The sequence below is a fragment of the Scardinius erythrophthalmus genome (assembly GCF_964197995.2).
Source record: "Scardinius erythrophthalmus genome assembly, chromosome: 7".
Lineage (NCBI taxonomy): Eukaryota > Metazoa > Chordata > Actinopteri > Cypriniformes > Leuciscidae > Scardinius > Scardinius erythrophthalmus.
In genome coordinates this window covers 13209763-13236787 of record NC_138227.1, presented here as the reverse complement: position 1 = coordinate 13236787, position 27025 = coordinate 13209763, and the positions used below count along the sequence as shown (strand labels likewise).

Genomic DNA, 27025 nt, shown 5'->3' with positions numbered 1-27025 from the left:
ATAAAGCTCACAGTGAAATATGTAATGATTCAGACTCAAATAGAGCAGTGGACCTCAATGGCATTAAACAGCATAAAGAGGACAACAGTAGACCTGCAGAGTTTACTGTAGACTGGGGCTTGCTGTCAGAAAGTGCTTTTTCCAATTACACAAATGTGTGTCTTCCTTAGTTTTCTATGTTGATTTCAAACAAAATACTACTGAATAGTCTATATAAATGGTGGAATTTACTAAATAACTTGGCCCCCCAAAAAAATCACTGAAAAATTCTCTAAAGTGAAACCACTATATAGTCCCCGTTTCCCCAATATACTTAAAAATCAAGTGGTTTCATGAGGTCATAAAACATTAAAAATGTTGTTTGTTTTTGAAAATCTTACAGACCCAAAACTCATATAATAGCATAAAAAAACCAGTGAAGATTAAATCTGAAAATAAAAATCTATCTATATTGAATTTTCCTAAAATTTGGGTGTTATATATATATATATTTTAAACTGTCGTAATGAAGGTATGGGATGTGAAATGTTTTATAAGCAGTCCATTACATCATTTCTTGTGCAACAAATGTACTTTCATAAAGTAATCTGATGAAGTATTTATGTTAGATCTTTGTCTTTGTGCATAATCTTTATCTTCCTTTACAAGAACAATATCAATTATAAAAGACCCATGGATTAAACAGTGGAGTCACTCTTTTGATCCTTTTGTCCCTAAATGAACCAGAGCTAGAAATGGCTTTTTTTTTTTTTTTGGCAATGAACTAGACCTGTCGTCTAGTTCAGTCACTTTTTTATTTAACAGACTTTTGATACCCCAGTCACTTTTTTTTGTATTATATTATTATTATTATGTATATATACTACGTTACAAATATAATAAAAACGTACAATGTGCAAGACCCTAGAATGAATGAAATCCTAAAATCTTGAACGGGGTCTCAGTGGGTCTCTTGTTGGGAGTGGTGGTGCCTCCCTCTGCAGGTTACAGTGTGGTAGTGCAACTTTGTAAAAAAAAAAAAAATAGAAAAAAAAAAAAAATGGAACACCATGGTGTTAATTTAGTATTATTTATATAATAATAATAATAATAATAATAATAATAATAATAATAAAAAAGTTTTCATTTTAGTTGCGTTTTAGTAATTGTGTTATGTGCTTTTATAATTTTTTTAATATATTTTTTAATATATTTCTGTTTAGCTTTATTTTTATTTCAGTTTTAGTAGCCTAATATTGGTATTAAACTAAATGTTAGAAATGTTGCCTTGGCAAATAACTGAAATAATTTTAAGTTTCTTTGTAGTTTAATTTGTTTTAAATCTAATATTGAAATTTTGTTTTATTTTATTTATAAATAATTACAATTGTGTATATATACACACACATATATGTGTGATATATATCTTCAGCTAATTTCAGTGATTTTATGTACATTTTCTTCATATTATCAAACTATTATTAATATTATTATCAATGTTGAAAACAGTTTGCTGCTAAATATTTTGATACACTACAATTCAAAAGTTTGGGGTAAGTAAAATGAAAAGGGTATAAGAAAAGACATATACACTACATTTCGCCATTTTATCAGTCCTGCTCTCGACCAGTACCAGCAATTAAAAATCCATATTTTTGGCTAGTTATATGGTAATACCATGGTCCCAATAGCTACCTTTTCACACATTTGATGTCCCTTCAATAGCCCTTCTTCACATGATACACTTTCTCCAGGTTTCACAGACAAGGCTTAAGCTAGTCCCAAACTAAAATGCATGTTTGAGCTGTTTTAACTGAAAGCAACTTGCACGAACACCTTAAAATATGTCAGTGCCCTTGTTTTGTCTCAGGATGCACACCAGTATTTTTTTTTTTCAAAGGCAAGCTTATAAAAGCTACTTGCCCTAATTGAACTGAGGCCTAATCCTGGCTTAATATAAACCCTGTCTGTGAAACCAGGCCTGTATGTGATGTTCATAATGATACTCACACAAGTGCTGACATAATCAGTAAACCCATCATTTCCTGTAGATGTGACGAGGCAGGCTGTTTGCCAGACAGTAATGTTATAAATGGAGGAAATGTGAGTACAACCTCCATGATTTAAATCAGATTTTGAGTCCGTTTCATCTATTTAAGGGCCTTGAGCAGGAAATCTAGACCTCTACCTCCAGATGACCTCGCATTTGTGCACTTACAGAGCTATAGCCTATTCTTTTCCATAGATGTCTGTTATCTTGTGAATCAGGAAGGCAGGCGGTTTTCAAATAGCTTTAATGTTCTGAGTCGAAGCCTGAAAAACAGTACCGGCCAATCAAAACAAAGTTCGCAGGATTGTCAAATGCAGGTTGAGTTATATGCAATTACAGCCATCGCTTTGGTTAAACCCCTTCATAGAAGACTACAATGTGCTAATCCAGATAAAAATACAGAGTAGAAGCAGAATTGTAAAACAAAATAACATCATAGTTAAAAAAAATCAAATCAAATAAGAATAAAGTGCCTTATATAAGCCATTTTATGAGCTGTACATGTTAGGAAACCACTCAACATTTGGTTTAGTGTAAATCTGCTTTAAATGTCATTCACAGCCACATTGTGAAACCATCCTGTTATTTGCCACTACTGTTTATATGCAAGATATAGTTGTTGAGATCCATTAGGCACTGCAAATGCTGCTGAATAATTCCACTTTCATTATATATGTACAGTTTGTATCTTCAGTATTAGTTACATTGCTCTCAACTAAAGAAATCTGATAGTAAAAATTAGATAAAGTGCAGTTGTTATTTCAGAAAAATTAGTAAAGAACTATATTGATAAAAAATACAATGAGATATGAGCTCACATTGCATTGTCTTGACTGGAATGTGAATTCTAGGCTTACCTTGTCTACTCTTGCTCTGTTCCAGGAATAAAGTATAAAACTCTACCAATAAAAGGCTGCTATATCATATTCAAACGCTTCTTTATTAGTGTAAAACATCTCCTACGCATCTCAAATGATAATTTACTAAACATTAGATATGTTAATATTTACTGCTCTCGCCGTTTAGTCTGTTATCTTATCTTTGGGATAGAAATGATGAGATGTTAAACACAGAAATGCATAAATTTAGAAGGCGATTTGTTTTCAGTGCCAGCACTATAGAATCTATCAAAATCCATTAAAATTTATATTTTCTCTTCTTTATAATTTCTGCAGCAAATCTTAAAAAAAAATGCATTTCTTTATATTACATGTGTGTGTCCAGGGTGATTTTCACTGCTGTATTTCAGTATAGAGAACTGTATTATTATTATTTTTTATTACAGCAATGAGCATTTGTGGATAAAATATGCTTCACTGTCATATAATGAACCTTGATATTTCTACACATTATTTTCACTATGCAACATTTCTTAGTTAACTCTTTTAAATTGAACCCAGACATAATCACTCTCTATTAGCAGCTAATGCTTTATAGAGCCTGAGTGTTTGTCTATGCAGAACTGCAGTGAGTTTCACATTTCCCCCATCCATGAAGGCTTGAAAAACTGCTTACAACCTGGTTCTGAGCACCAAGAGATGCCGGCCGTGTTAGAGTAGCGCTACAGAGGCACAGCAAGGTCACAGGGAATCCCTGCGGTCAGCGCAGCCGTCACACACTCGCACTGGGTGGTCCCAGCCACGAGACGGCACTGGCCTGGTCTTCCTGGAGCAGTTTCCGCACACTCCCTGCCCGCATGCCCTGCAGTGGTGCTTGGACATGCTGGGGATGAAGGGTTTAGCACAGCAGTGGCACTGGGTGATCTCATGATCCGGGATCCAGTAGTCTGGTCTCGCAACTCCCTTTACAAAACCTGTATTATGTGCAAAAAAATGCCATTTGTCACCTCACACACACACAAAAATTCATAAGCAATTTCTCTTGTGTAAATTCAGACACTTAACGTGTACTGGTCACACTCACAGAGAGGGTAGTCCACAGCGGTGGAGACCATGTCGAGAGTGGACTGAGCTACTTCCGTCACTCTGCGGGCAACTAGTATCCGGGGTTCCGTACTGGCCACTGTAAGGGAGAGAATGTACTGTCAACATCCCACACTGAGGCCATTACAAACTGTTTTGGAAAATGCAACACTCAGTCAACTGAACTTAATAACCCTGGGAGAATATTCTTTTGACAAGGCTAAGTATTCTCTGCAGACTGCACTACATATGACAAATAAGCACAGAATCAGTCGAGATGAGAAAATACAAACTCAAACTGAATACACTACATATAAAATTTAGGGTAAGAAATCAATACTTTTATTCAGCAAGGACACGTTAAATTGATCGAAAGTGACAGTAAAGACATTTATAATGTTACAAAAGATTTCTGTTTTGAATAAATGCTGTTCTTTTGAACTTTCTACTCATCTAAGACTTCCACAAATATATTAAGCAGTAAAAGCTGTTTTCAACAGTGTTTCTTGAGCATCAAATCAGCATATTAGAATAATTTCTGAAGGATCATGTGACACTAAAGACTGGAGTAATGAAAATCCAGCTTTGCATCACAGGAATAGATTACATTTTAAAATAGATACAAATGGAAAACAGCTCATGTAAATTTCTAATAATATTTAATAGGCGTTCCCTCTCGGGAGCAGGTAGAGTGTTGCGCATGTGCATTTTTTCAAAAAGTGGAGAGGGCGGTTCTTTTCTAAAATTCGGGAAAATCCTCCGCTATACCTTTAAATGCTGTACTTTTAAGACTAGTCCCCTAGATGCTCCACTTATATCATTGAGGTTTCAGATTAATCTGTTTGCAAAAACTGTCCAATATGGATTAGATTTCTCAATTTGAAACAAAACGATGATGGGATAACCATGATAAACCATTTCTGTTACAGAGGTGCGTTACAGAGGTGAGGGCTGACGGGAAGTGTGCTTTTAAGAGAGAACGATGCCCTAACCCTGTCCAGTGTTCTGAGGTCCTCCCTGCCGGTAACAGTCATCACACACTCGTACAGGGGTGACGCCCCAGCCTCTCTCGGGAACTGGCCTGCTGTGAGTGGAGCAGGCCTGACAGAAACCCTCCCCACATGCCCGACAGTGGTGTTTCCTCTCCGCCTCCTCAAACGCTCTCCTACAACCATGACATTCCTGAACAGACCAACAAGATGTTTAATTGTCTTCACATGATAAAACAATTGATGCGTTTGATTTTTTTTTTCCACATGCTGTAATTCTTTTTCACATATTCCTATAGGGCATTTCAACTTACACTGATTTCAGTGTTGGGTTTCCAGTAGGGTGGAGCCACTTGGTCTGTGAGCCAGGCAGTGACAGCTTTGGTTGGGCCTGAGCTATATTCTGACACTGACTGGATTATGTAATTCATTCCATCCAAAACCCGCTGAGCTGCATTCTGATGGTCTGTCTGGAAGGCATCGGTCTACAAGCATAAAAACAACATTAACTACTGTGAGCATCAATGGAGTCAGCACATGGATGGGAACACAGAGAAACGACTCACCCCCTGCCAGACATGCTTGACCTCTGGCCGCACCACACCGCTCTCTGGATCCTGGTTGCCCATCCAGTACTGCCGACTCCGGTAGATGATGCCACAGCTGGCACACTCTAAAACATATCTGTAGAACAAGACCAGGGATCAGAGCATGGACGAGGAGCAGCTGTGGAGGGTAGTTTCAGTAGAAGAAAAAAAAACCATCTCACTCACCCTGACCATGCATACTTGGCCAGACCAAGCCATTGGTTATCTGTAGAGGCAGCTGTTTTGGGTACGACAATTACTTCCTTTCCGCCCTCATAGCACCTCTGTAACAGAAATGGTTTATCATAATTATCCCATCATCTTTTTGCTTTAAATTGAGAAATCAAACAGATTAATCGGAAACCTCAATTAAATAAGTGGCGAATCCCCTTAAATATAAGGACTAGTCTTAAAGAAAATAGCCTTCATTTTTTTGTTCTCAATTAACAAAATTTAAATAATGAGTCAACACATCATTGATCTTTCTTCCAAAACGTGTTTTTGTCTTACCCTGCTTCACTATGGTAAGCCTATTAATAAGTGTTTATATTTTAGACCTAGCGTGATGATTGCGGGTCTTGTCATATCCGTAAATAGAAAAGTTGCTCCGGCTACATTATGGTGTGCGAGTGGCAGATGTTAGTGGTTACAACGAACGAGAAAGGCCGACATGGAGCTGCTAAATCTCAAACCTCCGGCGAATCACCCGTTTTTGTTTTCTTCACTGAACAGGTTAGTAAGGTATTTTATTGAACAGATAAATTGCCATATGTAGCTCTATAACAGAGTTGATTGTAAAGCATTATCTATTATGAAGGCTCATTTCATTATGATTGTTGTGCTGTTATTTATTTTCAAGGAAGTACCATGTCTATTAATGGGTAAAGCTACAGTAACGTCTTCAGCTAGTCAGCTTGAGATCCTTTTCATCTAAACTGCTTATATCTTTTAAGCCTAGTAGTGAATGTTTTATGAGCGATACAATTTTTATGACCTCTTTTTAGTTACGAGAAAGAACCATATTCGTCTGCAGAGTCACGCAGAAACAAAGCACAACCAAAACAATGTTCTTCTGCAAAATGCATGTTTTAACCGCAAGAGGGCGAAAAGTTACACAGTGTACCTTTAATCAGTTTTAATTTCAATTTAATTTAGTGTGATTTATTTACATGGGAAAAAAACCTGCACTTTTGCATTGCCAAAGTGTTTGCAGCATAGCTGTGTGGTGCATACAATGAGAAATTTCGTAAAATAAAGTTTCAAAAAAATTTCTTCAATAGTACAACAAAACGAAAAACAAACAAAACAATCAATTAAATGATAAAATAAAATAAAATAAAAAAACAAAAAAGATCTAAATAAAAGCAGAAAAATAAAAACCAAACCATAAAAAGGAATTTAAATAAATGTGAAAAAAAAAAAAAATGCAATCTTAACCTCGAGGTTACCTTGCAGATGAGAACTTTATTGTTGTATTGGTGGGCATACTGACATAATCCATCAGCCACGTGTGGGACCGCGTCTTTCTGGTGGTTCATGCCGTTTTTACACCGAACGCTAAAGTCGTGGGATTTTGGAAAGGTTAGATATGATTTGCTAGCTATTAAGTGCTCTTGAGCACACACACACACACACACACACACACACACACACACACACACACGCTAAAACAATAACAATTGATGCAAGATCTAATTACATTCTAACTACAGTGTATTGACAACTTTTTGTGCTTTCAGTGTGAATCAATTCCATACATTAGTTTTGCATGCTGAATACAGATCCTAGTTATTTCTAACTGTGAATCATCAAATTACAAAGTGGCTCAGTGTTGATGTAATGAAATTAGAGTCTTTTGTGTGACAATGCAGAAATTTCCTTGATTTACTATGCATCAAAGGGCCACACATTAAATCCTGCTCCTGGAGGGCCACTGTCCTGCAGAGTTTAGTTCCAACCTGTTTCAGCACACCTGCCTTTGACTATTCAAGCCATTCTGAAGAGCTTGATGAGCTGATTCAGGTGTGTTTGATTAGGGTTGGAACTAAACTTTGCAGGACAGTGGCCCTCCAGGAGCAGGATTGAAGACCTCTGCATTAAAGGGATAGTTCACCCAAAATTTTTAATTCTTTCCTCATTTACTCGCCCTCAAGTAGAAGACTGTTCTTAAGAATACGGGAAACCAAACAGGTAATGGGCCCCATTGACTTCCATAGTATTTTTTTTTTTTTCAATCAATGGTGCCCATCAACTGTTTGGTTATCCATATTCTTCAAAATATCTTCTTTTGCATTCAGCAGAAGAAAGAAATTCATACAGATTTGGAGCAACTTCAGGGTGAGTAAAATGTTGACATAATTTTTATTTTTGGGTGAACTATCTCTTTAAAAAAACAACATCCATTCAATCTATTGCTCAGAGCATAAAGTGTGTGGACTTACTTGCAGCTGAGACAGACTGATGGGCAAGTGAAATATTCATCAGGAAAGAAGGAGCATATGCTGAATTTGTCATCGGAGATCTCGCCACAGAACCTGTCGCTCAAGGCCTGAGAGAGAGCAGAGCAGTGAGGTTCAGTGAAGCGCAGTTTCAGAAACATGCTCAGTGGTCAAAGGTGAACACATACAGTACATGCCTACCCTGAACTCAAAAAGTACTTTAGGACACTTACGCCACACTTACTGCAAGTACACTACCATTCAAAAGTTTGGTGTCAGCAAGATGTTTTCGAAATAAGTCTATTATTCTCCCGAAAGCTGCATTTATTTGATTAAAAATAGAGTAATATTGTAAAATATTATTACAGTTTAAAACAACTAGTTTCCATTGTAATACATTTTAAATTTCAAATGTATTCCTGTGATGCAAAACTGAATTTTCAGCATCATTACTCCAGTCTTCAGTGTCACATGATCCTTCAGAAATCATTCTAATTCGCAGATTTGATGCTCAAGAAACATTTCTGATAATCAATGCTAAAAAAAAGCATGTTCTGCTTAATATTTTTGTCGAAACCTTACTATATTTTTTTCTCAGGATTCCTTGATGAATGAAAAGTTCAAAAGAACAACAGTCACTTTTGATCAATTTAACACATTATTGCATTCAAAAAATTCTTACTAACCCCAAACTTTTGAACAAGAGTGTGTTTACTTAAAGCAACAGAGTCAAAAAGATCACTTTTAGGGGGCATTTTTGGAACTTGACCCTGGTCAGCTCACTTTTACTGTATGGAAAAGAGCATTGTGAACATTCTGCTAAACTTCTCTTTTTGTGTTCCATGGAAGAAATAAAGTCACAGAGGTTTGGAATGAGTGTGAATAAACAATGATGACAGAATTTTAAATTTTGGGTGAACTATTCCTTTAAATGCATGAATTTATTTGCATTAGATACAAAATATATCAAACCAAATATCAAAGCTTAAAGGGATAGTTCACCCAAAAATGAAAATTCTGTCATCATTTACTCACCCTCAAGTTGTTCCAAACCTGTATGAATTTCTTTCTTCTGTTGGACACAAAAGAAGATATTTTGAAGAATTATAAGAGGTTCAACCAGGCGCTCAGGAAAAGTTCTAAAGTCCGTGATAGGTGCTCTTGGGGTAGGGAAAAAAATCAAAAGAAACGAAAAACAGGTCCCAGGCACTCAATCAAATTTAATGAGGAGAAGGATAAAGTTAAAAAGCCTTTATTTAGTGTGGCTTAAGTCATTATAAAAACAAAACACGAGCCAACATGTTAATGACTTAAGCCACACTAAATAAAGGCTTTTTAACTTTATCCTTCTCCTCATTAAATTTGACTGAGTGCCTGGGACCTGTTTTTCATTTCTTTGGATATTTTGAAGAATGCTGGGTGAGTAAATGACGACAGAATTTTCATTTTTGGGTGGACTATCCCTTTAAGTGTCTAAATTCTTTTTGGGGTCACTTTACACACACATACACAAAGAAATGCGAGCTACCTGTAATGCACTGAACACAATGGCAGGCTGGCGCGGGGCTCGCTGGGATGTGTTCTTCACTTGCTGATTGACTATCTGCAGTAACTGTGAGTAGTCTGTAGGGGGAGTGATGGTTTGGGTGCCCACGTACTGAACGGAGCTGAAGGCGTCTGTGCTCATGCTCAAGTCATGGAACCGCTTTTGCAGCAGCGTGTCTGCTTGCCCCAGGACAGAGACATCTGGATAAGAAAACAAACCCATATTTCTTTAGCCTGACACACTTCACTGGATGACACTAACTCAATAGTTTCAAAATAAAAAGATGAAAGATGTTTTTCCAGGCATTTACAGCGTTTTTCATGTGGTTTATATAATATATTTCATGAACCATGATTTACAGCATGCTGAAAGCATGGGGTTTACCCAAGGGCACAATTGTAATTGAGCAGTATTGTGATCTTTGTAACGGTCCACACCTGAGCCACCCTTCCTTGGGATTTCCCTGCAGTCAGTGTTAGATAACTAGTAGCTTAACCATTAAGTCATTTAAATCACCTTCCTTCCCAATTCTAACGCACCAGTGTTTTTCTTTTCTTTTGGACAAATGACAAAAAAAAAAAAAAAAAAGGATTTTTATGAATATCTGTCTCCTTTGAAAATGTGGCCTAATGAAATATTTTTATTATGCACTAATATGCAGTTATCTTTTATAGAAGCAATAAGGCACCTGAAAATGCAACATTGAATTATATTTTAAATAATATCATTTTCATATGACTTTAAAAACATTTATACCATATTCAAGTAGTTCAATTTAATGACAATTTAATTTAATGACTAACAATATGTAAAAAAAGTAAAAACATTTTCCTTATACTTTGAATAAATGCGCACACATTATTTGTTAAATGTTTTAAAATATACTTTATTATTTTTAACTTGACACAGCAATGAAAGTCTGCAGGGTTTTTTTCCTGTTATGTTGATGGCACCACATGACTTCATTATTTTCAAACTTTTGACTTTTTTCAAATATTAATAAGCAGTGATTTTTTTTTTCTAAGAAATAATAATAAAATAAGTGAATTATTTTACTTAGGCTTTTAAGTCATTATGATATCAGGACAGTTAAAAATGAATTTTAATTCATGGTAACATCATGGTATTTTATTTTGATGGTCCCTTTTTATTTGAAAATTCTGTTGACTACAAGTAATTTTGCAACTACATGTCAACTAACAGTCATTGGAGTATTAGTAGACTGTCTGCTTATTATCTGATAACACTTTATTGTTATGCTCCTCCAACAGACATTCTACTGACTAGAAGTGACTTTGCAACTATATGTCAACTTATTCTAACTCTAACCAGTCTACTAATACTCTAGTTAGCAGACATGTAGGTTCAACGTTACTTATAGTCAACAGAATGTGTTAAATGGACCTAATGAAATGAAACCTAATTCATAAATTAAAAACATTTTCATCAAGCATTTAAGCTTTGTCTGTATGGCTTGCATTTTATGAATGTATTTTTGATTAAAATAGGCTAATAGATAAAAATGAGCAAAACAATAGCACTTTGTTATATTGGCCCAGCATATTACAGACTAAAATCTCTATAAAGATTTAGCATTTGACTACAGAGACAATGAAACAAATTGAAATTCTCATCACTAAGCAGAGAGAAATAAAAGTGGGAGCGATGAAACAATTCAGCTTGACTGACAACTTGTGTTTTTCCAGTGGGACACTCCACCAGTCTAAAATGCAGGATTTTTTCAAAGGGTTTTTGTTTAGGCCCCACGAGGGTGCGCAGACCCCAATCCCTTTGCCCCAGGCTAGTCGTACAACAGCCTTTGGCAACAACATGTATCAGAAAAATGCTGTATTCATACTTATAAATACAGGTCTTGTAAATGTGAAAGTGTGGAAGTTCTGACTTACCCTGGCCTAGCAGCTGAGTGCGAGAAGTCTCCTGAAAAACTATAACGGCAGGTCCCAGGCTGGAGAGAGGCACGTCCAGCCCGCAGCGGTTAGACAGAGCGCGGAGCTCAGGTGTAAAGTGCTTCAGGTAAGCGGCCGAGGCGCTGCCGAGGAACTGAAACATGTCGTTGTGCAGCCTCTCGGCCCGTGTGCGGTAAATGACCACGTCTGATATGGCCAGAACCTTCAGCAGCAGACGCATACGCCGGTTCTGCTGATTGGCGGCACCGAGCAGGCCCTCTGTATCCAGCACGATCAAGCTCTGGAGCGGATCGTAAGCCGCCCAAACGCCCACCGTGCATGAGGATGGAGAAGGAGACGTGGCAAATACCTCCTCGCCATGGAAAAGCACGTGATTGAGAGTGTGGGACTTGCCGTCACCCGTGTTGCCAAAGATGGAAAGCACTTTAACTCCTTGAGCAGCTCTGCAGCCCAACTTCTCCAAAAAATGGATTTCGTTCTTCACCTGGGAGAGAGAAAGAGTATGAGAGACATCAAGATTAGAGCATCTATCTATCTATCTATACTCACCAGTCACTTTATTAGGTACACTTGTTTAACGCAAATATCTAGCCTAATCCGCCAATCACATGGCAGCAACTCAATGCATAAAGGCATGTAGATATGGTCAAGATGATCTGCTGATGTTCAAACTGAGCATTAGAATGGGGAAGAAAGGTGATTTTGAACGTGGCATGGTTGTTGGTGCAGACGGGCTGGTCTGAGTATTTCAGAAACTGCTGATCTACTGGTATTTTCACTCTCAGCCATCTCTAGGGTTTACAGAGAATGGTCTGAAAAAGAGCAAATATCCAGTGAGTGGCAGTTCTGTGGCCGAAAATGTCTTGTTGATGCCAGAGGTCAGAGGAGAATGGCCAGATTCGGGCTGCAGTTACTCAAATAACCACTCGTTACAACCGAGTTCTGCAGAAGAGCATCTCTGAACACGTTGAACCTTGAAGAAGATGCGCTACAGCAACAGAATAACACACCAGGTTCCAATCCTGTCATGACATTCAGATGGTAAGGTCAGAATTTGGCATAAACAACATGAAAGCATGGATCCATCCTGCCTTGCGGCAAAGGTTTAGTTTGGTGGTGTTGGTGTTATGGCGTGAGAGATATTTTCTTGGCATACTCATATGGCCTCCACATTCACCAGATCTCAATCCAATACAGCACCTTTGGGATGTGGTGGAATGGGAGATTGAGATTCGCATCATGGATGTGTGCAGCTGACAAATCTTCAGCAACTGGGTGATGCTATCATGTCAATATGAACCAAAATCTCTGAAGAATTTTTACAGCACCTTGTTGCATCTATGGCACAAATAATTAAGGCAGTTCAGAAGGCAAAAGGGTTCCAGTCCGGTGCTAGCAAGGTCCACCTAATAAAGAGGCCGGTGAGTGTATATCGTGTCTGTCTATCTATATATCTGTCAGTCTCTGTTTCTGTTTCTATCTATCTTAAAGGGACAGTTCACCCTACAATTGTCATCATTAATGATAAATGAGTCATCCTGCCTTTTCTGTTCCATTGAAGAAAGAAAGTCAGATGGATTTGAAACAACAGAAGATTTGAAACAACAAAAGAATAAGAACATATTGAAGTTTCATTTTGAATCTCTATACAGTAACAATCTCACAGTGAAAGCAATTAACTACTTTCATGCTGGTCACTAGAAAGACCGTAAACAATCTGAAATGGCACTGTCACCTCTTAAGGGATAGCCAACAGATAACAGTATGATTAATATAAGTATTAACAATGTGCATCAATAATATAATGGTTGATCATTATGATACATGTCCGAAAACATGATAAACCATGGTACCATATTTACACAAACACACATGTGATTTCATGTACTTTAACATAATAGCAGTATACAGCACTGAGATCATTCAATGTTTGTAAATCACACTAGCACACACTGTGTTGACAGATATATCATCTGCTGTACCACGTGTCCCTGCATTATTATGAATGTACGTGACAAAAATACATCAGAATTACACAAACCACAGATATAATCGATGATAATCGATGAGTAAGATTACATGTCAGTGAGATCCTTAAATGTTGACAAAAGACACCTCTTCCTTGTGATTCAGCAATATTGACAATTTAGGGTTAGTTTATCTGTGTATTATTTATATTACACGTTTTATAATTAGTAACTATCATGCTCGTGAATTAACAAACACCTGTCAAAGTGTATAAAAACAACAAAGACACTACATGTGCTTTTTACCTAATAGCTTGATTGCTAACGCAGAAGCTAACAAAAACAAACCTGCAAGCTTTCGTTTTCGTCAACCAGGAGAAAACTCCGTCCATTTTCCTTCTTCTCCTCGTCCATCTTAACAGACTCGAGACTAATATCATCCATATCTTTCAGTAGCATTTCAGACATAGTGAAAGATTTAAAACCATCCCAACTCCCCGGAAAGCTAGTTAGACTACAACTGTCCCAGCCAGGACTATTTACTTGGATATCTAGCTGACCTCAAGAGGGCGCTGTTGCTGTTCTGTGAAGCGCCTTCATTAAGTATTACTGAGCGCTTTCTGACACCCTCTAGTGGATATTCTGATGAACTGTCTTGTGGAGGTCTTTGTGTGCAGAAAACAGAAGTTCATCCTGTAATACAAACCTGTTCAATAAAAGTCTCCATAAAATAAGCTCTAAAATTACTTAATTATTATATAATTATGGCATTTTTCTGGTAAAATTATAGTGGTGCAAACAGAATATCACTGATGTTTAATTTTAGTTATAGGATTTCTTGCATCGCAATATTATGATGAATTGAAGATTAGCTCAACTCTAAAACCTCCTTTAAAAATGCAAAAATGTGGTGCTCTGCAGAAATCCCTGATGAATCAACAGGATTTTTTTTTGTTCAGACAGTCTTTCCATAGAGCTTGCTAAGGTTCATTAAATATTTGTTAGCAGGGATCTATAAATATCACATGTCACAGAATGCCTTCAAAGTGGCGCCATTGCAGTTAACTGGACTGAAGAGCCCTTTATAAGTCACTTCCATTTCCTTTAGAGGTCAGTCAGGCCTCTTGTCACAATATTTGTAAATTTGTATTTCATTAGTAAACCATATAGGAGAATAACTCCTTAATGAGTAATAATGTCATTGTCTATGTAGTTTGTATATATATTTATATATATATTTGTGTGTATGCAAAATAAGAAAATCGAAAAGAATGGCTTAATGAAAATGTAAAATGCAAAAAAGTTTGTTTTGAGGGTTAGATTTAGGAGATAGTATTAGCTCAATATTTATAGCTACACAGTGGAAGTCAAAGGAGTGATAGGAAAATAAATGTGTGTAGCCTACAAATATATAGGCTACATGATGGCCTATATTAGTGAGATGGATATGTGGCCAACAGCCTATTTATTAAATAAATCTATTTAATAAAGCTATGTGATACTGATCAGTGCCTACCTACATTTTCTGTCATTATTTATAGTATAGCCTAATACATGCATTGTAAGAACGGACGATTCTTTATGCTGTTCTTTCTGCCATCGCTATCTAAAAATATTACCATTTCTCTACGAATCAAAAAAAAGCTACCAACATGAGAGCAAAATACTGACAGACAGTCCAGCAATCCAACCTTGAATTTACAGTAGATGTTTTGGCTTACCCATACAAAATCAAGGCGGGACTAGTATACAGTTAACCGTAGTGCATTGTGCTATTTGTAGTACACGCGCCGCTGACTCTTGAAGACATCAGGGAACTAAAACTACATTTCCCATCACTGGTCATCAGTCAGTCGCGCTCCTATTGGCTAGCTGATCCAGCCGCAGCCCCAGAGAATGAATGAAATTGAAATTGCTGCTATATTACATGTACAATACCGGGGATCTGCAGTCTTACATTGTATCATTCTATATCAAAATGGCCACAGTGGTCCAAAATCCTCTGAAATCGTAAGTAAAAATATTTATATTTTAATGCTTTTTTTAAATGCATGTCATGCAACAAACAGCGTTCGTTCAAATGAACAAATATGCAAACATCTTTAAAAAGTATAAAATGCCGGCGAGGTTTAAACTACGAAAGCATGTTGAAATGCAATAAATCATAATGCATGCGACGACATTTTGTCATCTGGGCAAATATGGCATGTTATAAAGTGCAGAGTCTCGGGTGTCATTTCTGCATATGCACAGTGATATGGAGGAATGTTGAGAATGTTGACCCGGCGTCCCTGGTCAGTAGCCTATTGATCACTAGGAACTTACAGTTGTTGGTATTGAGATCGGAGAGTTCACTGGTCATCGAGTCTCAAGATAAACGATGGCACTTGAACATTTTTGCTTTAGCTTTTGTATAGAAAGATGTCAAACAAAACGAACTGGTATGCTGTCTGTGTAACAGCGCTGTCTATGTACAAACTGAAAAATGTTGCAATTTATCACACTAAGCATGTTTCGGTGGTTTTACATTGCACGCGCTGATCACATTAGACTGTAGCTACAAAATTACATGCATATTGAATATGAATTGTTAGTGTTATTGTTTCTAAGCCGAATGCATGTTTATGCATGCTATTTTAGTGGCGTGTGTAACATTTGGTATCTCTTATGCGCCGTTGCATCAATGCACATTCTGTGAAGTTTCCATTAGATTCCTTTGTGCACACTGTCACATTTTTTCGGCGTGCGGCACGCAGACGCCACACGGGCTCAGTGCCAAAAATTGCTTTACATTCGTCTGGTAGAGACTGGGACCTTCGGAATGGGGAGACGTGTTTGTATTTGCCATGCAAATGTGACTGTAGCTTCCATATCTTGAAAAGGGGAAATTGCACTTGTGTCGGTTTTTTAACCCGGGAGGTTGCACCACGATTGCCTACCTTGACCCATTGCAAGCACAAAACGTCTTCACAACGTTGTTTTTGGTTGCAGTTTGCAACGCCACGTTAGTAACATGTAGGCTACGTTTAAAAAAATAGCCTACCAAAATACAACCAGGCCACATTATAAAGCTTGTGGAATGTTAAGTCTACTTTTTCAACTTAAAAAATGGCTCAACGGGCACAGTTACCAAACATATGACTAAAGTAAAATATTAATATTTTTATGGATATCATTTCAACTTTGAATGATCGCACGAGACAGTAGACATTTCCCACTCGCGCAAAAACCCGTTAACTGACTAGAGCGGCGCGCGCAGCATTCATAGTCAGACAGGATGCAAGGTTTTATGAGGTAAGACACTTTTGAGCTGTAGCCTACCTTATGACAAATTATAATTCAAAATGGGTCACAAATAACAAATGAGAGTAATATAAGTGAAATAACATTCGGGTGTTGGATACTATAGCGGTACAATGCACGAACAGCTTTGGCATAATTGAATTTAGACAAATATTATGTTGTAGAAAATACTTATTCAAACATGCCAAAGTAAGTGGGACGGATATAGGCCTAAGTGTAGCAAATATACATGAATATAGTTGTTTTTAAAAATATGGAGAGATATAGCCTAGGCCTAGGCTACACACTTGTCACATGACCTTAATTTCTAAAGGCACACGAATGACATTCGCGTAACTAGACGGGCATTAAACGCCAATTTCCTGTCCATACTATACATTAACCAGTGTTGAGTGTAATTAATTGGCCTTCTAAGCAATCTATTTACTGTAATTTAATTACTTGTCCCTTGAAAAGGTAAAATAAGGGATTACTCTTAATTTTTCTTTAATATAATTACAGTTAGGCCTACTTGTTCTAGAACCATATTGTAAAGTGAATCCAATACTTTTTAGCTGGAGTAATTAGTAGCACTGTAGTAATACACTGTTGAAGATGTAATTAGTAAGCTAGTAATTAATTACTTTTTAGAGTAACTTACCTTAATAGTTTTAATGAAGTGTAGCAATGGGTAGCCTACTCTTAAAACAAGTATTTTTTGGACATGTGTCATCATTCATAATATTCTTTGAATTAGGCTACCGTAGTTTATCATAAATAGCCCACTATTTGTAACACTTTACAATAAGGTTCTGTTTTGTTAACATTAGTTAAATCAATACTAACAATGAAACATAGCCTATAGAACATAGTACTGTAGCATTTACTGGTAGGCTACTTGATGTTAATTTCAAAATTTACCAATGCATTATTAAAATTAAAAGTTGTATCTGTTAACATTTAATAGACCTGAGCTAACATGAACTAACCTAACCCTATAGGTTAACAAAGATTAATAAATGCTGTAAGTATTGCTCATTGTTAGTTAATGTTAGGTAATGCATTAACCTATGGGAACTTATTGTACAGTGTTGCCAGTACATGAATATTGTAATCATTCAGTACTATGATTAACTTCAGTAGCACTATACTACTTTTCTGTAAAGGAATAAAACGTCTGTGGATTTTGTAAATCCGCAGTTTTGATTCAGTGACTTGTGTAAGTAACTCATACATGACAAATCCTGCAGTATCTTACCGGGTTCTCTTTGGTTCGATCACTTTCCCTGAGCGGTGAACTTTGTTGTTGAGTGTGGATGAATGTTTTTCAGCATGTACAAGGTCAGGTGTGCATCTTGGTGCATTTGAAATATTTGCATGAGAAACATGAATGAACAGAAACGGGCTGCAATCAGCGTCTGAATGACTGTGATATTACGCTCTTCAATATCCCTCTTCAAAGAAACCAGTTAAAGTGCAGTACTTCTGGAGCCATGAGGAGATATCAGTTGAGGAGCCAATCTAATTTACATTACTGGCTTTTATAAATCACTAATTTTTAAGAGATGGTGATTAAATTATGCCTGCCTTGATTGCTGATTATCTGCTAACTGGCATGCCTTCACCAAAATGATGACATTTCATTGGGAATCTTTGAATCACTGAATTAGTTTCCCACTGTTCTCGTTGTGCTTTTTTTCCCAGTCTTTCTTCCTCTACTGGTCTTCAAATCTTTAGTAATTACTCAGGTTCACTTACTGTCTATATTTCCTCCTCTATCTTCCACTATCTCTCTCTGTCTCCTAAAGTGATGGTGCCCTGTCTCCCCCAGTCATTTCATGGGATGCGGAATGCGGACTTCTTGGATAGTTATTCCGCTTTGCCTCACTGATCTGAGAAAAATGAATTCTAGATAATTCTTCACACTGTCGCTCTTAAGCCGAAGACTGTCACCCCGCTGTAGATCCTTCCTCCCCATCCTTATACTCAGGCCCTTTTTAATGTTTGTTTGCATAAGCAGCCGCAATTCTATAAGGGCTTTTTTTTTTCTGAGACTGGTGTGGGCTGTTCTCCTCATTTCACTCACTCACTTTTTTTTCTTCCAGAGAGACTCTCTTTGTCTTCAAGAGGAGAGAGAGAGACACAGATAGGTATTTTTAGCTCTATGACCTATTTCTCCAAAGCTACCTTACTCACTGTCAGTCATCACACTGTTGCTCAGGGATCTTATAATGTGCAGTTAGCATGTATAGTCTATATGTAGTGTTACTAGTGGTGTTGCAGTTGTTTAGAAGGTTAGAGAGGCACGGGTCTGCTCACTTTCCCTCTTTTTTTTTTTTTGGGAGGTGAGACACCTTGTGGGAAGATCATCAGATGTGGACCGAGGGAGGGTGCCGCTTGCTGATGATTCAGTCTTGTCAGTGTGAACATCTGAGTCAAGTAGTTTTGAGAATAGGAGCTTTGGCTGTGCAAAAATGTCTGGATATTAGTATAGTAGAAGTTTTTTTTTTTTGTATTTGTATTAAGTATTTTACCTCATGATACTGTATTGATGATACTGTCATTTTTCTTTAGAATTTTGAGTAGCTATATGACAACACTATTTTACATTTTGGTGAATTGGTGGTTAATTCATGTTAATGATCTCATTTGTATGTTTCCGTATACGATTAGCTTACAAACCCACTTACGGTTAGGTTTGGGGTGGACATTCTTTTCTTTTTTTTTAATTATAGGCTATGTTTCCGTACCAATCACATTATACAAATTCATACGATGTCGTCATCTTGTAAAATAGTTAAAGGACCACTGAAGTGCCTTGGAACGCGCAGCTTTGTATGATGCGTTGACGTAATTTCCACCGAAACAGGAAACTAAGGCGGGACATATTTAATGGCCCCTCCCCCTTTTCAAATAGCCAATAGCGTTTAGTTTACCTCACAGACTGCACCATGGTTTTGAATCCGAGCACTGATGATACGTTAAATTCTAGAGAGCATTTGATTGGACTGAAGACATGATGAGAAGATGAATTCAGTGGGGATGTCATATAAATCCGTGATCCATTTTAGAGAAAGTGATAGACTGTTTTGAATGCTTATATCTCCTAATAACTTAATGCTTAATGCTCATAACCTTAAGGCTAACATATTCATACTAAAAGCTAAAAAACTTTCATTTTTATTTCAGGGGGCCTTTAAGTTTTCTCCTCGTGTTGGTAAATGCTGTGTAAAATCATTTATTTTCATTAAAGCAAGTTTGTGTAGTGTGTACATTGCATTTGCTATCATTGAATCAGCCACCCTGCTCCACTAGACTAGACCCAGTCCCAGATATTAATATAATATCACTGATTCCCACCCCAGTTGCTTGCTAGGTTATTTTTGTTGGTTGCTTACAGGCTCAAGTCAGAAATGCACACCCTGGAGTCTCTATAATATTCTGGACATTCGGGTCCTTTCATCAGTGTAAGTTTATGGGATTTTTTTTCATCCATTTTTTCATCTCCCAAGTGAAAATTGTAAGACCTATGACTTCGAAAAGTAATATCACACCTCTCCTCAACAAGCCACATGGTTTGAGCTATCTTTTTCTTACAAAAAGCATTGTTTGATTGAGAATGTCTTCAACTTCAGCCTGTTTTCGATGGGATGGATCTCACTGATATTCTGAGCTGGTGGTCTGCAGGGTTTACTGCATAACGCAATCAGAGGCTGGCCCGAGCTGAGATTGCCTATAGGGCACGCTTTAAACAAATAATGATTGTGCCTAGTACAGCCTCTAGCAGATTATAGTATTATAGTACTCTATATCCAAACGTAAAATGCCCCTCAGTCCCTCAAATATATAGCTTCTACATTGGGAGGTGGACATCTGCATCCATCAGGGTATTAATACCATAGACATTTTTGTTCACTCTTTGAACATATAACTTATTCTACATGGGCATCTTCAGCCTCATGAGACTGTGTGTACTTTGTGCTGTTGAGCGCTATAGTGTGTGTGTGTGTGTCAGTATGAATCAGAACATGCATTTGAAGCAGAATAGCAGTGTATGGCATAGTCCATTGCTAAACGTGGGTCCATCAGATGAGATTTATAGCTGTTCTTCTTTCGCCGTTATTAGGTGGATAGATCCTCTCCCAAGATTTCAGATATTATTAAAGCGCAGAGGGTCGAAATATTCATCTCTCTACCGGACAAACTGTCCCACTAGCCATTTTCACTGGAGATCTATATGAATACTTGTTTCAAGGAAACCATAGATGGTCCAAGAGGGAAACATAAAGGCTTAAATACGATCTGCGAAGAGCATCACGCAAGAAGCGCAAGCTGAAAGGCAAGTTCTACAGTGTACGGAGCTCACAAATCAGTTGATGGGTCCCCAAATATGTATTTTATGCAGTGAAAATGTGAGTCTTATAATAAGCAATGGGATTCACCCTGCAGTACAAGTGCACCTGTAAGCCTCCCTGTCCATCCTGCAGTCTTTTCAAGCAGTGAAACATGTGGCAGGACATCAGGTCCATGTTATACCACAGGCAACGATTTATGTGAACACATAGCCTGTGCCAGCAAACACAGCAGGGCAATTCAATATAGTAGACAAATGCCTGTGAGGATATATGGTTCTCTTGTCTACAGCAGCAGCGAAGGATCCTGGGTATTCCGTTTGAGCACGGGTGTTTGCTAGCATCACGTTCCACTGTGAACGCAGGTGTCTTTTAGCAGACAATCTCTGAAAATTCATTGAGCATCTTCAGCATTAACACTTTCGGCGAGTACGTTTCAAATAGCTCATTTGGTTCTGCATGCAAATGAGATATTTTGACACTTTTTAAAACTGAAACTCTTCTCTGAGGTGATACTGATGAATATGGAAGTAATTTCATGCTGCTTTTTGCATCCTTGGATTTGTGCTTGGTGAACTAGAATGAATTCTCCACTGATAGTGGTTGAGGGTAAATCCATTGACTTTGTTAAACACATTTTTCATAGACAAATTCATATGAGCTGGAATATTTAATAAACTTATAAATACCAACATTTTGCTGCATTTGGTGACATTTTAATGTGAAACAAGCAACTGTGCTGTTCTGCATGCAAGCGCTCTATATGTCATATGCAACCTGTTTTCAAATAAATGTAATTTTCTCTTCCTAATCATTTCTTCATCACATGGATAAATAATTAACTTGCTCTGTTTTAAAGAATTGTGTTTGCCTACTGTGTATGAAGTCAGAAAAGATTCAACGCACCCTTGAACATTACAGAGAAATGACGCTTAAAGTCGCGATGAAACAGAAGCAGCGACAGATGTTATCTTTTGTATTGTGATGTATACCGGAGTATAACAGATTGTCAAAAAAAAAGAAAGAAATGTAGGGTGGAGACTTGGTTCTATATCCATCAGTTGTTGATTGGATTTTGAGATGAGGGCATTGCACTTAAAAATGAATGCCAGCTTAGAGGTGATTGTGGAGCGGCGGGGATTAAGTGGACAAAATTATTGGAGGACGAAATTATCTGGCATACGTCATCAGAAAAAAAGAAGACGTTTTTTATTTATTTTAACCATGAAATCAAGTAATGACATTTTAATTAAAAATTGCAAATTAAAAAAAAAGATACAAAAATTTAATTAATACATGATTCGCTCAAAATAAGATCTTGCAAATGAATTTTGGGTAAATTTTCATTTCATGTCAACTTTAAAGGAGAACTCCAGTCAATTTTAACATTGAGCTCATTTTTTGTACATTTGGAGTGCTGTCAATACAGAGAACAACGACAAATCTGTTTTCGGGTGAAGTCCAAAGTAGTCGATTGCAGAGTTCACGTGCGTTGTCATAGGTACTAAACCTATGCGCGTGAACTCGGCAATCGACTACTTTGGACTTCACCCGAAAACAGGATGTAAACGCACATATTTGCGCTGGCTTAAATAACACCATTTTTATGAATATCTTTCACATCTACTGCAGTCAGATTCACTCGTGTTCACTCTGAAGGAATCACTCACATTTTCTGTGCACTTGTAATGACACATCAAGGATGTTAAGAGGCTAAAAGCAGGTTTAGTACTTGCCCCATTGACAGGGTGCAAATTTTAAAAATAGAATAACTCGGTGTAGGCAACACCGATTTTTGTCGTTGTTCTCTGTATTGACAGCACTCCAAATGTACAAAAAAAATTAGCTCAATGTTAAAATTGACCGGAGTTCTCCTTTAATGGGATCAAAATACAGACGTGAAAGCATGTGACTGACACCACAGTTATTTGCGTTATAGCCCCTTTTCTCCGCAAAAAAAAGTGTTTCCAAATGAGTTTTTCGATATATAATTATGCGCTAGCTAAAGTTAAACAATTTCTTTTATTGCTAATTAACATTTCCATCAGCTATCTTGTTAAACATTATGATGCACTAGTGACTTTTTGTGCAAAATCAATCCTCACATGGAAACTTGTGACAGAACAGGGTCCAAATCTCACCAAATCAGACACATCAACTTCGGTTTACAATGATATTACTACTCATTTCGCATTGCTCCGATACCGTTCTTTATTTCAACGTTTAGCCGTAGTATACTGGCTGTCCACTGTCTGACATAATCAGCATGCATTTTAATTTAAGTCGATAAGACTCATAAATGTTTATGTAACATTTGGCCTCCTCTGATGCAGGGCTGAGTTTTGACTATGCATCTGTTAATGTGCTGCAGTTCTTCCAGTCCTCAATAAGCTAGTCTTCAGCAGGCTGGAGGAAATGTTGCAGCACTTCTATAGAGGGAGAGAGGCAGATGAAGAAAGAAATGAGATAAATCATTTGACTGGGGTAGTGTAGTGAAAAAGAGGAGGGAGGGGTAGTGGGGCGGATGACGAAAAGGGAGAGGTGCTCGAGGAGGTTGCTATTGCAAAGTGTAATCTACAGTACTGATGGGGGATGGGCATGCCAATAACCTCTTTTAACAATCCTAAGCTCATGGAAATACTGTGGGCCACATCAACATATTAGTCAGCCTCCACCATCAGTGGCACCAGCCACAGAAATTCAGTCCCTTACACCCACATGTGATGCTAAGATCCACTTACAATGAAGCAGCATAGTATTTTTTGAAGTACCCTGGACTGCTGGTATTACCATCTGATGTTGTGGTACTGCCGCTGCACTTTTTGGCAAGTAGAGTTTAGGCTTATGTAAAGATTATCTGGCACAGTTCAGGAATAAGGCACGCTGTATGACATTTTAAAAAGCATTAAAGGCCCAAATCCCCCCCCCCTTTTTTTTTTGCGCGTGAGAGCTATTAGATATCTTAGATAAATTATTATCTAACATATATATCATGAAATAACTAGTTTCAATCATATCAAATTGCTCTTCTTTTGATTCTCTTTTAATATCAACTGTCTTGATCATCTTAACTAAATCCGACAGTTAAAATTAAATAAAAATGTTACAATTGTGACATTATTTTTTAATTGATATATGTATTATTTTTCTTGTTATGAGAAATGTTACACTCTTTAAAATGTAGACCCTTTCTCCCAGTAATCTTATTACATTTACACAAATTCTGTAGAATATTAATATTTATTGTGAGAAGATATCACAATAAACAGGTTTAGGTTTAACGACTCCTTTCACAGACTAACTGTTAAAAAATAAATAAAAATAAATACTTTATATAACAAAGTAAAATGCTTTAGAAGTTTAAGGCACTGTGATGTATCCAATTCATAGGTGCAGCTACAATCTTCAAAATATTAAGAAACATAATATTAAGATATTGTTAGTAATGAAAACTGTATTTTTTTCTGTGACCCTGGAGCATATAAAATGTTATTACCCAATATTTTTCAATCTATATGATTATTGCATATATGATATCTTTATTATACTGACAGTAACTGGTTACTAAATTAAAATGAGTATATTGTTTTTTTTTTTGTTTTTTTGTGCATGTGTGTGTTTGCATTCAATCACCTGGGAGTCTCTGTACTGTAGTTCAACTGGAGTTTGATATTTTACTGACACAGTGCAGCCTCTAGAGGGAGCTCTCTGTTACTTTTCAAAAGGACAACTGTTAATTGAGACTAATTGGCACTGTAGGGAGTTTTCTGGTAGTGTAATGAGTATAATGAGGAATACACCAGTAAGTTTCAAGACAAATTTGGACAACATCTCCCTCTGCCTCCTCGCTGGTTTAAATTAAATAGGCTGCAGAAGAAGAGCTAATTTTGGAGGATGTTCTATTTTTGAGGGTCATAGTTGAGCTTTGCACAGGAGTGACAGTGTGGATGCTCGAAGCGCTCCTCTCCAATCATTTATTTTTTTTCCCTTCTCTTTTGGTTTGGGGAAAAGGCACCATGCTCTTGAGTTCCTTGTTTTCCTTTGTTTAGCAAGTGTGTGTGTGTGTGTGTCAGCCTGGCTTTCTTTGTGTAAATTGTAAGTGGTTATTACATGCATGCACATTCACATTGTATCAAGCATGCGTTATCAATGCTGAACACATTTTATTGCAGGAATTGACATGTTGACAATTCCCTGCAAAGGCTTTAGCTGCACAGAAAGGACTCTTTAAGTGGGCAGCAGCTACCAAAAATAGCTTTAAGAGAGTAGATTAATTTGGAGGCTTTCTTTCATTAGCCTTTGCTTTGATATATGCTTCCAATATAGCAACACTGTGCAGCAAACTCAAATGTAATGAAAATTCAAGAGTAATTGCCTCAGATGTATCTGATTAGATCTGTGCTCCATTTGTCACTGATGCTGACAAATTGAAGTCCGGCCTGAAAGGTTTTGTCCAAATTCTCCTTCACAATAACATAGTCACTCACTTCTATTAACTCTTTCCCCACCAGTTTTTGTGTGTGTTTAAGTTGCCAACCAGCGCCACTGCGCAAGCATTTTTGATCATTTTCACAAAACTTTCATGGCCCCCGAATATATCGCATTTTTGTCAAAGACTATGTCTCGATTGATGATCAAAACATAGAGTAGATTGAGTCCATCAACAGCCCCAAAGCTTCACAGTCCTATAGCTCGTCCTGGGACAACATTTCATTCAGTATTAGGCAGTTTTGATTTATATGCTGTTTAATGTTTGATGATCGCGCTATTTTACATGTGCATAAGCAATGCTTCTCTCACTTGTTTCTGCTTCTTCTTCGCCTGTGTTTTGATCCGGAAATTCAGTAATCTTTCAGAAGATGCGTAATAGCGCCCCCCTACCATATAACAGTGAAAATGTGGATTGCCGGAAAATTCCATCAATGGCGAGAAAAGAGTTAATGAAATCCATAGGCACTTATTCACAGTCGAACATTGGTCACCAATGATATGAAGAATTGTGATTAAATTACAGAAAGAACTGCAGGGAACAGTGTTGATCGAGCAAATTGGAATTCACAGAGTTCGGCCTACTTTCAGACTGCATTCCATATGGCAGGCTTTCGTTCGTCTTCCAGCAAGACACATTTCACAGCTTTCAAGGCCACTGCCACAGTATAATATAATGAGATTGTGTAAAAAAGCAAACAAACTGAGAGCGGCCATTTTCTACAGCTGTCAACTTATTACTGAAAGCCAGACTTGTTCCACTAGCACACACACAGGAGTGAGGTGATGGAATGGAGAAGGGGGGCTTGACGGCTCTGTGCTCAGACTAGAAAGAGGCTGAGGGGGGAGGGAGCATTGGCTTGAACCTCAGGGGTGAGTTGCTTTGCATTTGTGTCTTTTTCACTACCCATTTCCTTCTAAGGCTTTCAAGTCTGTGCCTAAGTCTATATCACAGTAACTCACTTTTACTTTAAATTATTGGGAAAAAATTTGCATTCTATCTGCGTGGGTCAGGAAGGATTTGCCAGCATAATTGTGACAAGTCAAGAGTAGCCAAGTAGGACAAGGACTGCCACTTAAAAATAAATAGAAGGAAACAATTATCAATATCAACTCATTGATTATTATATTATATTATTTAGTTTGTATATTTAGGTTTCAATAATACATTTAGTTTTTATATAGTCCATAAAACTATTTAATTCATGAAAATAATACATTTTTAAATCACTTTTGAAATTGACAAATAAATAAATCTTTAACTGTTTATTTAAATGTCAAAAGCTTATTGGCTGCTCTGTGTGAACTGTCCGATGACAACGTGACTAGCAAGGAAAAGAAAAGCAATACATAGAGATGCAATTTAATTAAATGTTTCATTTAAAAATGATTTAACATTTTACTGTTAACATTTGTAGTATTTATTGTTACTACATGTTTGCTACATTTTAAAACATTAATTAAATAAACAGTTTAAATATGTTTATTTATCATTTT

The 27025-nt window shown here is 37.1% G+C and overlaps 2 protein-coding genes across 2 annotated transcripts in view; one reads left to right on the top strand and one right to left on the bottom strand.

The window, feature by feature from the left end:
* Positions 1 to 2256: 2256 nt before the first annotated feature.
* LOC308693563 (zinc finger FYVE domain-containing protein 1) lies at positions 2257 to 13952 on the bottom strand. Its single transcript, XM_081370554.1, has 11 exons — positions 13755 to 13952; positions 11419 to 11923; positions 9494 to 9711; positions 7969 to 8075; positions 6976 to 7084; positions 5714 to 5811; positions 5507 to 5624; positions 5255 to 5425; positions 4944 to 5133; positions 3953 to 4051; positions 2257 to 3842 (listed from the first exon to the last, which is right to left on the bottom strand). Exons 1-11 carry the CDS (start codon positions 13872 to 13874, stop codon positions 3610 to 3612), a joined length of 1968 nt encoding a protein of 655 aa, XP_081226680.1. The 5' UTR covers positions 13875 to 13952; the 3' UTR covers positions 2257 to 3609.
* A 1345-nt stretch (positions 13953 to 15297) lies between these two features.
* Positions 15298 to 27025, top strand: part of dpf1 (double PHD fingers 1) — a gene marked incomplete at its 3' end in the record, with an annotated part of 49745 nt that continues 38017 nt past the window's right edge. The window contains exon 1 of the mRNA XM_081369801.1: positions 15298 to 15416. Within this exon, the coding sequence (XP_081225927.1) occupies positions 15307 to 15416 (110 nt within the window). The 5' untranslated portion in view covers positions 15298 to 15306. The remainder of the gene's footprint in view (positions 15417 to 27025) is intronic.

Bases quoted from the DNA above. Each gene is read 5' to 3' on its own strand.
- LOC308693563 (XM_081370554.1), bottom strand. From the start codon at position 13,874: ATGTCTGAAATGCTACTGAAAGATATGGATGATATTAGTCTCGAGTCT. The intron at 11,924-13,754 runs GTTTGTTTTTGT...TCTCTCTCCCAG, and splicing joins ACGAAAACGAAAGCTTGCAG to GTGAAGAACGAAATCCATTT. The intron at 5,625-5,713 runs GTGAGTGAGATG...CTTGTTCTACAG, and splicing joins GCCAAGTATGCATGGTCAGG to ATATGTTTTAGAGTGTGCCA.